The sequence below is a fragment of the Grus americana genome, chromosome 12, assembly GCF_028858705.1.
Source record: "Grus americana isolate bGruAme1 chromosome 12, bGruAme1.mat, whole genome shotgun sequence".
NCBI lineage: Eukaryota > Metazoa > Chordata > Aves > Gruiformes > Gruidae > Grus > Grus americana.
Window position 1 is genome coordinate 5094057 of NC_072863.1, and position 15573 is coordinate 5109629.

The 15573-nt window shown below is 36.0% G+C and overlaps 1 protein-coding gene across 2 annotated transcripts in view; it reads left to right on the forward strand.

Moving 5' to 3' along the window:
- PCDH11X (protocadherin 11 X-linked) overlaps positions 1–15573 on the forward strand; it is a 511064-nt gene that overhangs the window by 41092 nt on the left and 454399 nt on the right. For both annotated transcript variants that reach the window (XM_054839633.1, XM_054839635.1), the window contains exon 2: positions 11207–11790. In XM_054839633.1, the coding sequence (XP_054695608.1) occupies positions 11251–11790 (540 nt within the window). In that variant the 5' untranslated portion in view covers positions 11207–11250. The remainder of the gene's footprint in view (positions 1–11206; positions 11791–15573) is intronic.

A 15573-nucleotide genomic window follows, 5' to 3' on the forward strand; every position in this document is an offset into this window, starting at 1 on the left:
CTTCACCACGGGCTGCAGGGGGCATCTCTGCTGCGGTGCCTGGAGCTCCTCCTCCCCCTCCATCTGCACTGACCTTGGTGTCTGCAGAGTTTCTTACATCTTCTCACTCCTCTCTCCGGCTGCAAAAGCTCTCTCTAAGTGTTTTTCTTCTTCTTAAATATGTTATCACAGAGGTGCTGATTGGCTTGGCCTTGGCCAGCGGCGGGCCCGTCTTGGAGCCGGCTGGCATTGGCTCTGTCAGACACAGGGGGAGCTTCTAGCAGCTTCTCACAGAAGCCACCCCTGTAGCCCCCCCGCTACCAAAACCTTGCCACTCAAACCCAACACAACCGTATAGAACATGCCACAGTGGGCTCTGAATCAATTTAACAGAAAATTATTGACCAGATCCTCCAGTTTTTAAACCATATTTACTATACAGGTAAAACAAAATTTAAAGTATGGAATCAGGCCCTGCACATCAAACTGCTGTAACACGTTTTAAAGTATCCTTATAATTCTGTTTCATCCAATTCTGTGACTCTTTTTACAGAGTATTTTTTGTAAAAGTAGTCCAGCTGAGTTTTGGTAGCTGCTTTCTCCCAAGTCTAAACAGCTATGCTCCACCATTTCCACTGGATAACTTAGTTTTCAATACCCTTTCCAGAATCACTTTAATGTAGTGCTCCTAGCACAGAATTTCAGTGCTTTGAGAAGCAATTCCTGTGTTTGCAATCTCTAGAGCAGTTTGGGGATCTGTCAGGATGAAAGTTACTATGCACTAGAACGTATTTTACCAGAACAGTTAGATTATTCCAGTGTTATTTTGTTTTTTAAGAAAACAGAGAAAAATGCTTTACATTTTTGTCTACATAAACTATAGAATTAAAAAAGTATTTTTCTTATATATCAATAAGGCATGATACTTTTTACTAGTAAGAGAAATTTCCTAAAAATTTACTTCATTTCAAAAGGTGTTCTATCTTTAATAGTCATGCATATGCTGATACTCAGTTATTAAAAGTTCACTCCTACTCCATTAGTATATAAAATGCAAAGTTAAATTTTGTTGCAGTTCATGCATAATTTGCTATAGATCTTTTGTTTGAAAGTTACATAAAATAATGTGAAAAAAGTTGCAGAAGCACAATATAAAATAATCATTATTGCTATTATTAACTTTACTTGCACTGTATCAACATATTGAAGCAAAGGTAATTTAAAGCTTTGAGCAATGTGGTCTCGTAGAGGGTGTCCCTGCCCATGGCAGGGGGGTTGGAACTAGATGATCTTCAAACCCAAACCATCCTATTATTCTACAAACGTAGCAGGGAGATAATTCCTCCTTAGGAGGATTGGAAGAACAGGTAATTAAAAACAGAGTTGTGTCACAAGAAAATATTCAAATAGTATTACTGAATTTGATTTTTAAATATATATTTACTCTATCTGTATTACAGTATTACAGGAGACAAACTCACACCCTTAATAATGTAAGATATGAATTGGTCAGGCTTGATCTTAATCCTTTTAACTACAACCAGCTGGGATCAAACTCAGATGCTTTTTGTCTCCCACTTAATAAATCACAAGAAAACTTTTATCAAACTGCTTTTCATTTATTTTTAGATACATTTATTTCTTATAGTTAGTAGAGGAAAAAGGGTGATTCACTTCTTCCTCAGAGAAAATTTTTCTAAAACCATATTGTGCTCCAAGTACCATTGCTAACACCTTTTATACATATAGCACCTTTCACTTTCAGTGATCCCCAAAGTGCTTTATAGACTCTAAAAACAGGGCTTGTTTTACCACATACCACCAAAAGTCTGTACTAACAGTGTTGCAGTGAAGCGGCTTTGGGAAAGGGAGCACAAAATAACCTCTCCACCTGAACCTTTACACAGCCCAGCCTGTGGTAATTCAGGCCAGAACTTACTGATAACTTGTAAGTGCTTATTCATGTAAAACCTTACAAAAAATTACAGCCTCTCTTTGCCCTAGTTTCCTCCATTTCCACATATAATGCAAAAGACAATACACACACCTGTGCCACAGTTTCTACCGAATCAGGTTTACCATTTACTTATGCTTTTTAGGCAATGGTACTTGATGGGGTACCTTATCGGCTGCCTTTCCTCAGGCAGTGTGGAAGCCCTCGGGTGAAGGACAGCGGCTGGATGGCAGCTGAGGTAAAACCAGCCCGAGCAGCTTCGGGAGGGGTAGGGGGTAGGGTCACGTGGGGCGGCGCCCTGCGTTGAGGTGTGCGGGGGCGGTGGATGCCGCCATTACGGGGCGGTGTTGGGTCCCGCCTAGCTGAGTGCAGCTGTGAGGTTGTGAGGGTAGAGCTAGTAAAGTGTGGTGTTTTCTCAGTTTTCCCACAATTTCTATCACAAGACCTTCTATGCTTAAAGGTGGTAGCTCTGTCTTTGTGTTCAGGTAATGAAAAAGTAAAGGTTTTCCTAGAAACTGCCTGATAGTCTGTGGAGGGGAGTAATAAGCCCTTAAGCTAGTCAGGCGAGCCTGACTGGGAGGAACTGGCCTGCCAGAACTGCGGGTGGAGCGACATTTCCTTATAATCTTATTTTTCTGTTTTGTCTCAGTCTTTTTTTTTTTTTTTAATCCCCATTAAAGGGTTACACTTTTGTTTTCTAATGTAACTTAAGGTGGTTTTGTTCTGCCCTTGGAAAAGCCTTGCTCTCAAATCATGTTCTCCTTAGGAGAGAGATGTTTTATTCATATAGTGTGTTTGGATAGGGCCAGTTAGTTAGTTAAATGTGATTGCTGCCATGCTATTTGGGTCCGTACGTAAATTATGAGAAAATTCTTTCCAACATGTGCAATTACTTCCTTGTTCATGGTACTTTTAGAGATTCCAGATTTGACTTAATGATTTATAAACATGTATTGTATCCATATGTTACATCTGACAACTGTGGGCAAACATGGTGATTAGGCTGTTAATTGGTGAGATATATGCTGAAGTATAGAAAACCTCTTTTATGCAGTAGTTTATATTTTAAACTCTTGACCAGTACCTTCTAGTTTACATTGAAGCTATCTTTAAGAAGAACAAAAAATCCCATATGAAAATGAGTAGTTATGCTGCCACTGGATGAAAACCATACTGTTTCTTACCTCAAGTCTTCTGTGGAGACTATGCTACTATTAAAATTTTCTTTTTTGCTGTACTGTATAAAGTTTTGTTTGAAGGAAATAGATTGAATAGGAAAGTTTGCTTCTGTAAAGTGTTCACAAGGATGAATGTAAAATTGCCTGAACTATTTTCTTCCCATTTTACCGAGGAAGAAGAAAATAAGCTATTTGATGCTTAGCTGATTATTAATTGCAATGATAAGTAATGAAATACATTAAGTGCATGAATTTTCTATGTTTTAACATGATCCTTCACAAGCCTTACAGCATCAGAAATGGAACACAGTGTCCATTTCTAGACAGCCTGATGGGAGGTCAGAATAAACAAATGCTAGAATATGTTTTATACTTGCTTTGTTGCTGTAATCTCGTGGTCCTGTTTCACATAGGCACACTGATAATTTGCTGAGCAGGAATGATGGTGGAAGTTCAGCTACTCTTCCTTTCAGGCTTGGAGTACTGTAAGAATTTGTTACAAAAATCTGTGAGAGTATTTTCACAGGACGCTCAGCCTCTGGGTATGTTATGCTGAGGTAGGGAGAAACTGGTGGAAACACAAAAGTTGAAGTGATTGAAAAAGAAATGTATAGAAAGAGTAAGGTTCTGGTATCATTGAAAGTCTAATATATGAATCTGGACATCCAAGAGAACTTTTTTTTTCTTCAGGAATTTCATGCAACTAGTGCAAAATTCCAGATATCCTGGCTTTAACAAGAATTACAAAATATAAATAGAAGTTGTCTGTTTGGTTTTTTAACTCAAGACTTAGTAAAAAAAAAAATTACAGTTTGTTTTTCTGGGGAACATTGTTCTCACAAATGGAACTTTTGGTTAAATGAGAAGTGTAAGTTAGTGTAGTTACATCATCTCTGTGTTTTGAACTGGAGGGGGGATGGAAGAAAGCTGTTTTCTGCTATGCTGGAATGCAGAAATGTTGATATGTATATGACTGGACTCTAGGCAGAATTGTATTTAGTGTAAGGTAATAGACAATATAGCATTCAGCTGTGAGCAATATTCCTATCCTTATCCACAAATACTTGAATTGTTTAGTAGACACTGTGAAGTGTGTGTTTGTCTACTATTCAAGAATGAAAGTTATTAACTGGCAATGAGGCAGTAAAGCAAAATGTATTATGTATGAAACAGGTGATCTTGACAATTGCCATTTCAAAGGATTTGACACAAGTGACTAAAATCAGATTTACTGTCAACACTTTTTTAATCATTTAAAAATGAAATACATCCAATGATCACATATGTGGTTTCACATAATTTCTTATTGTGATATCGCATTCTCTTGCCAGTGGTTCGTTGATGACTTTTCTTTTGTTTGCTTTAGCAGAGATTTAATTTTCAGATTTGAGGCATGAACAGATTTTCAAGGAACAAAACTGGAGCAATTTTCACTTTATTTGTAAAATGTATTCATGTGTACAAACACACAAATAAAGCACTAAGAAAATGACATTATGAATCATACCATTAATAACTTGATTTTTTTATATTGTTTTTGAAAGTCGGTCATTGAATTTTAGTGAATATGTACTTGAATTTGTAGAGCATTGTTGTGTTAGCTTTGGAGTTGTAACATTCAGCAGCTTTATAGACAGTTTCTGTTTTGGGGTCGGGTGTCTGGTTTTTTTCCTTCTTTTTTCCCCTGTTTGTTCAGGTATGCCAGTTGAAATAGCCATGCTTATCAGGGAGTTCTTCACCTTTTTTCCAAGATTTCTGTTCTCAGCCTTTAGCTTTCTATGCCCTGGTGCAAAACTGTTCTACTGCTAATAGCAGGGCTATGTATTTTCTAGTGTTACCAGTACATAAATAAATTTGATACTTCGTATTCTCACAGTCTTCTGAAATCAGTTACACGATATTTTTAAAATATTTGCTGAGTGGTTGCTAGATGCACTTTCCCAAACATGGACTGTACTTACTATTTTAGTAAAAAAAGAGACTTCAGCTTTACAGAGATTCATTTGAAACAATTAAAAGAAATTATTCTTTATGCCATATATCAATGGGATAGAGTTCAATTTGTCCACTCAGCATGCTCACTGCCTGTTGTGCATTTATAGTTTGTTCACTGTTTCCAGTGTCTTGATACAAGTTATAATGAACACTTTTCCTATTACTTGCAAATTAATAGCAGGAATATAGAATTCTATTTCAGTAAGAATTTATCAATTGGGTTTTTTCTACACCTTTGCTTCTTCATGTAGCTGCAAGAATCTGCCTTTTGGTCATTAACTTTTTATTTCTTCAAGTGAAGAGTATTTCTTACCCCCTGGAAAAGTGGGGGGGGAAAAAAAAAAAAAAACAAAACCAACCCAAAACCAGCAAACCATCACCACCTAAAAATACGCTAAAAACTTGTAAAGCAGTGAAGACTGAATCAGGAGAGCATGCAACTGTAAGCAAGTTGTGGCTCATGCTTAATTCTTTTGTTGACTTAAATGGATGTAGGGTGATGTTTTCTCCTGGTGATAAGAATTTTCAGTTTCATTTTGTTCATCACTGGAAAAAAATCATATTAAAGAAACCTCATTGAATTCAGTACCATCACACTAATAAAAAAATAGATCGAAGAATAAATCAGTCTCTTAGTGGATTTAGAGTAAAATCATATGAGGGAATGAATTTGAAAGCCTTAATAATATAACAAATTATCTGTTTCTATTCGATGTAGGTCTTTTTCTTTGAATATCATTGTGAAATATACTATGTAGGGAATGGATCTTGTGGATAAATCTTGATGGCTGCAAAATATTTTGTTTGAAACAGAGTGTGAAAATGAGTTCAGGTTGTTTGTTATCATTTGTGCCTGGTCTTAAAAAAAAAAAAAATGAGAGGGATTCTTGTCAAGCAACAGCTTTGTAATGTTTCTTGTTGTCATCAAAAATGGTAAGAAATACCAGTAAAGTCTCTACCTTTTTTTAAAAAAGTTAACCACCATCAAAACCAGCCAGTTCCTGAAATAAACTAGTGTGGTGACAAAGGATAGACATTGCTGTGTTCAGCTGTGTTAGTGATTTACAGGGGGGGGGGGGGGGGGAAAAAAACCAAAACACCCAATACTAAGAATCTGTGGTACCAGAAAAAAACCTACCTAACAATCCGGCAGCTGTGGTCTACAGGATACAGCTGAAATCCATATCAACATGATTCAGAATTTCAAAACCCCTGGCATATAGCATAGAACTGCTTAATTATCAATGGACACTTCAGAGGGAGCCTTTGTGAACTTGAATAGTTGCACATAGCTTACTCTTCAGTTAAATAACATTATAATCATGCTATTGACAGACAAATAGAGCCCATGTCATGGGGATCTTTTGCTCTGAGAAACACTGTTTTTAACACAGGGATTGCAATACTCCTATTTAAGGAGTCCACAGTGGATTAGCAGCAAATAAAAGGGATGTTCTATTGAAAAAATGTGGTATACTAGCTAGATTTGTTCATGTAATTAAAATAGGTTCAGGAATATGAAGATAAGAATAGGAGTGTTATTTTTTAGTATTTCTTCTCTCTTATGATTTCAATGTTTGGATATTGATGCAGTTTTGGACTTCAATGTAATATTCCTAAATTTTTAAAATTATCTATAATACTTTTTTCTTAAAACTTGGTATAGCAGTTACAAAATATTACCACAGCTTATTTGTTCCTGCTCTGAGTCAAATCTGAACCCAGGTATTATGAAATAGTGTTGCTTTTTCATCTGAAATGGACACCTGGACTTCTTATTGCATTTACTACTATTCTGTGATCCTCTTAAGTAAGAAACAGCAGTCAAGTCCTGTAATAAGCTACAGGAATTCTGACTCAGGTGGGACCAGGTAGAGCCTTGTGTATAAAGAACAGATTTAGATTTTACCTTCACATCATACTCCATTAGGTAGTTAAAGTTTTTATATTCTGTCTACTTTTCAAGGTATGATTTGACAGCTGCTAAATGAAGATAATAATGAACAATGATAATATTTAAATCATGCCATTAATATTTAGTATATTGGACAAAAAAGCAGGTATATTTAAGTGCATAGATACTCAGATGAAATAGAGCAAATCTCAAATTGTTTTTTCCCCCTCCTACCTTCCATCCTGTCTATCTGGGCCATTTGCCTTACTAGTTACAGAAGTCAGTAGCACAGACATCAGTGTATTCTTCTGAAAGATGGGAAAATGGCTTGGCAAACTTAATCATACCTTCTGTTAAAGAATTTTATTTATTCTTATTTTTTTTTTACTACCTTAAAAGTGTTAGTGAGTGCTGGAGCTATGAAAGGTCCTTTAGAGTTGGACTGTTTAGCCTTCTGTACTTTTTCTTTTTTTTTTTTGTCTTTGTACTCCAGTCATCAGGAAAGCCTGTTTCCACACACTGTACTGTGACTGCCTTTCTACCCAGTTCCTTTCTTTTTTTCTTTTTTTTGTATTTTTATCTTGTCTGTCTGTCTTAGTTCATCTCTAACTTTTTCTACCATCTGGTACCATTCACGTGCTCTCTTTTGATAATTTATCTTGATGTTCTATTTTGTCTGACTCTGCTATTTCCATCTGCACTTTCTTTAGCCTTTGCTTTTGGATTTGTATTTACATACCACAAAATTGGAAAACAATGTATATTTTTGATGGGTAGACAAATATGAGAGACGTGTATGTCATTAGAAGTACTCTGATTTTGTAAATGTCTTTCAGGATGATGTTTGGTTGCTAGAAAGTACCTCATGCTCTTTGTCTTTGCATTGCTGTTACCATAGTATTGCTATCAGTGCTATGGCACAAATGGCAGGGAGCATACAGCTATGACTATATAAATAGGTTGCTTTAAAAACAACACTTTCCCCATGGCATAAGATCTTCCACGCTATATCTAAGCAGAAAACTTGAGTCATGTTGGGGTTTTTTCCCCTTAAAGGTCTGCTGCTCTAGAACAGTGTTTAAAGGTTCAAAACTGTTCCTAGAATTGTTGAGAGAGACATGTAAAGACAGTGTTAAAATAATGTACTCTACAGAAGTTCAAGAATTGTAAGTCATTGTTGGTTGCTTTTCTACTTCAAGACCAAACAGTGTTCTGTCATCATACTACCTGTTACATGTCTATACCCTTTAGTAGTTCAGAAAAATCTACAGCGGTAAAAGACATTACAAAAAGTCAATGTTAGCATTTATCTGACATTTATAACAATGTTGTTCTATTATTGTCACGTTTTAATGTATTTTTTATGATACAAACATTCTTAATATAATGGTTCAAACTTTGTTTTGCATATTTTTATTTATCTTTTTAAAAATTAAACAGTGTAATGCTAAGAAGTTCCACCCCACAGTTTTCCTCACAAACATCTGAGTCCTGGTGTTGTTACTTTATAATCCCTAGAAACTCCACTGCAATTATAACTGGAATTATAGGAAATCTTATCAGTTATTTTTAATATAAATTATCTACTAGTACTATCACAACTTTCAGAATTGATTTGGGAAAGTTTTTCATGAACTCTTTAGACTATTTGATTTATGTACTCATCCTCAAATTGTTTTGTAAAACTTGATAGATAAAACACAAACTTACATTTTCAGTGTGACTAAAATTTCCTGTGTCCTTCACACTAGAGAGAGAGGAACAGTGTGGCATTAATAACCTTGTTAATAATCAAAAGATTTTTATAGCGTAAGATTATTTGGAAGATGTCTATGCATGACTACATAATATTTTTGTGTTGTTATAATTTATAGGCAATCCTTAATATTGTCACAGAAGAATTTCGGATAGCGACTGGAGTTTTGTTTATATTTGTGAGTTTGGAGGGGTTTTTTATTTCCTCCTCTCAGAAATGAACTGTAAGTTTAAAATATTACTCTGTAAACATCAGGATGTGAAGTTTTTTTCTGCTGTTTTATAGGTTTTCAGTTTAACTTTTAGTAGAGAAGAAAAAGTGACAGTGTACTGCTTTCCAGTATACATGGAACATGCTACCATACTGAAATTTTGGGTTGAGGGGAACATTTAAATATTAACTCTTCATTGTAACTCATAGGTTTTTATTGGTGTCTTGCATGGCAACAATGTAAATGTATTTATTTTACTAATACTAGAAACAAAAATGTACTTTCCTGAAATAGTGAGCTTTCTGCAGGTTGAATGTACATGGGCAATTACTTTAGTGGGGTGACAATTGCTGGAGAGATGTATTTACAAAAATATAATACAGGTAATAAATAAAATCATAATAGTCAAACTAATATATTCGTACAATATCACCACAGTTCTTTCATTAAGCTCCTGCTGCTACCATACTGATTATCATTAATGGTAACACTATCTGCTGATGACTTCCTTATTTACATATTTAGAGTTTAATATTATAATGGATTTATAAAATGGCTGTTTACAGGACTGTTTCTTCACTTCTGAATGCCTATTTAGTGTTGTATTGTGCTGTATACTGAATTACTAAAGTGCTGCAAATAAGTCAGTGAATTACTAAAATACTGCAGGTAATGCGGTAACTATGCCACATAAACTGCATATCCAGTTCTCACTCATGTCAGCAATCTCATTCAGGTTAATTGAATTACTCCAGTGAGAAATGCCTTTTTTCATAAGAGAAGACTTGCAGGATTGGATTTTTATTTCATGTTGCTCCTTTTGTATAATCATAAAGCCAGAAAATGCTTTAGAGTTAAATCATGCTGACGTGGAAAGATACAACTTGCAGATCTTGTTGGAATGTTCTGTATCTGTTACTTACTACTAGTCAAAAGCAGGTCGCAGAGTTGAAATGGAATAGCAATATTGGGTGTTCCTAATCTGTTTTACTGCAAAGTCAAATGTTTTAATTTAAATTACCCTGAAAGTGGTACTGCTGAAAGGCAGTAACTAAGGGTGAAGATAATTACTGGCTTCAGTAATTTCTTCAACTACTGCAACCTGATCTGCAGGAGTAAATCAATCTATGCTATGACAGGGAGACTAAAATAAGAAAAAGCAGGGAAAAATTTTACATTTTTACCCGCACAATGAAAACAATGTAGATGAGTTAGTACAGGTGTATTTGAAACAGATACTAAGCTGGTAGGAGATAAATTTCATTAACTAAAAAAAAATCACTTTAAATGGAACGCTTGAACATTTGCCTCATGGAAATGCTATTCTAGATTATCTTAAGTTCTGGAAGGGCAGAATTATGCAAAGATTAGGCAAAGCAGCGTATTTTATACATGGTGTTCAATAGTGTGTTTGCTTTAAAGGTTTTCAGCTGTAGGTACATAGATATCTGTATATACCTATAAGTCATCTCATCCTACTTCTGTCTTTCGTGAGGTTGTTAACAATCTTAAGAGGAGAATATATTGTTATTCAGAAACTACATTGAAAAGTACAAAATTTTCTTTTCCGCTAATCTTAAAGAAAGGGACTGTTGTATTAGTGTCCCTCTGTTAGATTTCCATGCATTGTTGGTTGAGGTTTACCAGACTCCAACTAGATAACGTTTTCTTGCCAGTATAAGTTCCTGTATTGAAAATAGCCAGATTTCTTTGCCGCTAACAAATACTACATAATTTTGTTAGTGCAAAACTTGGGGAAAAATTAAGAGAAGTGTTCTTGGTTTCCCATTTCTGAGCAAGAGATATAAAAAGATCTGGTTCTCAGCAGATAGTTGCTTGCAAGCTTCTTACCTACTTTTTTTTTTTTGGAAACAAAAAAAAATTGGGGACAGTGTGGCAGAGCGTTCAAAGGAAGAGGTTTTCTTAAGGAGCAAAGGAAAATCTTGTGCTGGAAATAGGGATTTTCGTATTTATTTCTTCATTCACTCTGATCCAGGTCTAAGGTTCTTACCTCAGTGCGCAGTAAACAGTTTTAAGTAAAAAAAAAAAAAAAATTGTGCAAGAAATTTTACACATTTTATGAAGGATTAAGTTAAATATCACTTTATTAACAGGGTTTTCAAACAGTTCAGATTATTTGCTATAGGAAAGGCACTTCTTTCATGTCTCCATCACTTTAAGAATACAATATTCTGTAGATTTTAAAGAATTTTTCTTTGTTTTCTTTTCCTATTTCCAGCTACTCTTGGTGTTCTACACGAATATTCATTAGTCATTCTGGAGATGGACTTGCTGTCTGGAACCTACCTCTTGGCAGTCTTATTAGCCTGTATTGTATTTCAATCTGGCGCACAGGAGAAGAATTACACCGTGCGGGAAGAACTGCCTGAAAATGTCCTCATTGGCAACTTGCTCAAGGATCTTAACCTAACGCTCGACCCAGATGTGCCCCTTTCCTCACCGCTACAGTTCAAGCTTGTGTATAAGACTGGGGATGTACCATTAGTACGAGTGGAGGAGAACACTGGTGAGATATTCACAACTGCAAACCGCATAGACCGAGAGAAGCTGTGCGCTGGCATCTTTAGTGAGAATCGCTGCTTTTATGAGGTGGAGGTTGCTGTTTTGCCTGATGAAGTTTTCAGACTGGTCAAGATCAGATTTCTGATACAGGATATAAATGACAACGCCCCCCTCTTCCCCTCAACAGTTATTAACATCTCTATCCCTGAAAACACAGCAATTAATTCTCGCTATTCTGTCCCATCTGCCATTGATCCAGACATTGGTGTGAATGGTATTCAACATTATGAACTCCTTAAGGTGGGTTTCTTCCATTCTTCTATGTCACTGTCTGCGTTACTGTCTTCCCGCAAACATTGCCAGTCCTTACCAACCCGTTAGAAATATGCAGATACCTGTCTCAAAATGTTAATGTGTGCCCCAGAGTGAATTCTAGTGCATTATATCTTCACTTTTTGGAAGCTGTTTGTATATGTCTGTCTATGTAACAGTATGATGAAACATGCATGTCGTCATGGACTCTCCACCAGCAATCAAAGTGTTTGTACATTTTGGCTAGCAGTCGTCTTAGACCATTAAGGATGTGTTCTTATGGCCACCAACATAACAGCGCCAAGTGCAACTATATTTTGTGTCGGGTTTATGTCTCCCTCTTGCATGACTGCTAGAATTGAGCAGTAGACCTTAGCCCAGAAGCTTATGTGATGGGATGCTCATCTCTATACTGATGAGCTATTCCAAATTGAAAAAGAGTCCATTTGTTGAAGCAGCTTTGTAATGTTTGGGAGGTATAATGTCTGGCCAGGGGAAAGTCCAAGATATGCATGAATAGCAGTACCAATGGCATTGTAAGAGCAGATATTTCATATTCTTGCTGCTTTTACCCTTTCTAGCAAATGACAGGAAAACTGCAATTAAGGAACAAAAGAAAAATAACATGTAAACATGGTGTCTAAGAGAGTGTGATTGCTAAATAAAGGATTACTTTCATTTGAGTTTATTTAAGTAGAGAGTTTAAAACAAGTAACAAACTTATCCTAAAACTGTTGGGTTATTATATGGGAAGCTGAAAATGTCTTCACTTCCCTTGATTTGAAATAGGGAACTATTGGGTAGTTTGATTGCTCAGCGATCAGTCTGACACCCTCGTTACTGACTGGAATAATATAGACTATATAGGCTTGATTATATATTGCTTGATTAACTTGACAGCTAATATTTACTGTTATCAGTACTTACTAGCTATTTAATAAAGTGCTACCTTATTTTAGCTCTTTTTAAATTGCTTACAACCCGAAGTGGTTGTGGCAGTGTGGGTACTGACTAATGACAAAGACATAAAAATCTCTTTCAGAAAACTGTATCCCACTGGACACATTTGGTTAGCACAAAAACATGTCTATGTGCTCTCAGTGTAGCCTAGGAATTTAAAACTTTTCAGGAACTTAGTAAGAAGTTTGAGGTCTTTGTAGTAAGCTTTTTAAAAGTTTTAGATTTCTAGGTTATACTGAAAGCAGACAGATCTACATGTGTGGGTGGTTTTTAGAGTTTTTTTGATAGGTAACCAGAAGCATCCGGTAGGATGCAGGCTTCTTTATTTGGCATTTTAAATGAGAATGTGAGGAATTAATAACAACATATTAAATAAATAACACTAGGAGTAGAAAATAATAAAAAATTCAGGGCTAAAGGCAAAATTGGCAAAATAATACATGGCCTGAGTAGCAAAATGTTAGTTAATATATCTGAGATAAATTTGTTGTTGTTCTAGGAAAAGGGGGAAAAAAAAAAAGAGCAAAATCAGGAGTCCATGGGATTGAGTGAGCAACGGTTCAGATTGCCACAATAGCGATCTTTTGTGAGTTTATTTTTGGACAGTGTGTTCAGAAACAGAATATAACAGATCAGCAGAATGATAGCATATTTGTATCACGCAAGTGGGAGCTCATCTAAAATACAAACTACAGCTCTGTACCAAAAGTAGTGTAGGGCATAAGGCCTTGTTGAATGTGAAATGAGATTGTCTGCCAGAGAGCCAGGTTTCACTGAGAGATTTGCAAATACCTTTTTTTGTTGTTGTTATTTGAATTAGGCGAAAAAAAAAACAAACAACAACAACAAACACAGTTGCACGTTTATTTAAATGTCTCTGAAAAACTGCTTTTGCCATGTCAGGAAAAGTGATGTGGGTGAACACACACAGGTATGGACTGGAAGTTCTGAATTCTTGTGCTAGATGTGCCACAACCAAAATAATTTGTAAAATCACAGCCCTGTACACAGATCTCCTAAATGAGGTAATTGCATTTTTCTCTTGCATGCCTGTTGGTCAGGTACTTTCTGAGTTATGTATCCACTACCTTTAAATGAGCCAGCAATTTCATATACCTTGGAAAGTATCTGTAAAACCAAGAAGCGGTTTATGACAGCCAGACACTGTTCGGAATAATGTCCGGATGTTATTCCATTGGTAGTTTTTACAACGTTAATACCAAAAACAATCATATAAGAAGGGGGGGCAGGGGAAGTAGTTGAAATGAAGGATTCTGGTGAGCAGGCAGGGAACATAGCATACACAAAGATACATCTGTCAGTGGGGAATAATTGGAGGATGAAAAGGGAAGGAAAGAGTGGTGGTACACAAGAGTTCTTTCCTGGGTAACACTGGAATACTAGGAGGGAGGGTGGCAGGCACACAGGGGTGCTGCTGCTTGCCTTTTCTTCCAAAACACTCTTCTCGTGTGTTTTCCTATGTTATTTATTGGGATGTGCTCTAAAGATACTAATGTCTTCTGTATTGTGATGTGTGTTGACCTTTTCCTTCCTTTTATAACCAGCATACAGAGAAGTGGGGAAACAGCAGCACATGAAGCTGTCTTGTCTTCTGAACAGGATGGATCTAGCAGGGCTGATGTGATGATGTTGTGGGGAATTTTGGGAAGCACCAGATATGATGATGATGGGCAGGACAGCATACTTGGAGGATGGTAGAGGAGTGGGAGATGATAAGATATGCAAGTCACTTTATAGAAGCACAAAGGCTGATGCTTTAGTATGCATGCAGCAACAGTGAAACGTGTTTTAGAGAAAGTAATAGCAAATTGACAAGCTGTGCAATGAAGAGAAAGTTTTTCAGTTACATTTCACTTTTTAAAAAATTTAGCTGAAATGTGCTTATTATCAGTGTGAAGCCAGGCCTATTTTGCCGGAAGATAAAGAGATTTTTGCCATAACAATTTCTGAAAAAGAATGAACTTCCCACTACAAACGCAACTGAATAGTTCATAGGTTTTTAACACATTTTCAGCAACTGTGTATCTTGATGGGAAGGTAACATTCATGTCTTGCAATGTTTCCTCACTTTGTTACACTTACTGTACTGCCCTTCTCAAACTAGGGGAAAAATGTTGTGTATAATTGTTGTATTCAGCATCTTTTGCAAAGTAGATAATTAATGATAAAGTCTTTTAACTATATGACAAACTTTAATGTTATTTTAATCTCCTGCCTATTTCTAAGAATCCTTTTAAAAGAGAAGAATATGAAACATCTGAGAAAGTATTCTTGTATTTTGGGTTCAGCATTACTTGGAAGTTTCATAACACAGGGTTTGATTTATTTAATACAAGAGTGTGCTTTAATTAGCACATAAATTAGTATTCAGGTATTTTTTGCCGGCCTGCATTTTCTCAAAATGTACCTCAATAGAAAATAACTTCCTTATATGTAACTGATTCATGGTACTGCAACTTGAAAACTTTCCGGGTGTCTGTGATTCAACTCTACACTGTCTGAAATGCATCAACTCTAAAAAGACAACTGTTCTATGTAACTTCTGCATTTCTTCTTGTAAGACTTACTTAGGAGTTATGTGGAGGTTCTAAGAGATATTTGAAGGAAAATAGTGGTTTTATTTTTTCTAGAGGAAGATCCAAACATGTCTTCTGGATAGCTTTTGAAGTGTGCTTACTGTTTCCTTATTTAGAAAATGAGCTGCAACAATTGGCAAATATCTCCCACCCAGCCAATGTAATAGCACTAGTAATTGACCAAGAGTTGCTCTGGTAGAAGTTTACAAATACT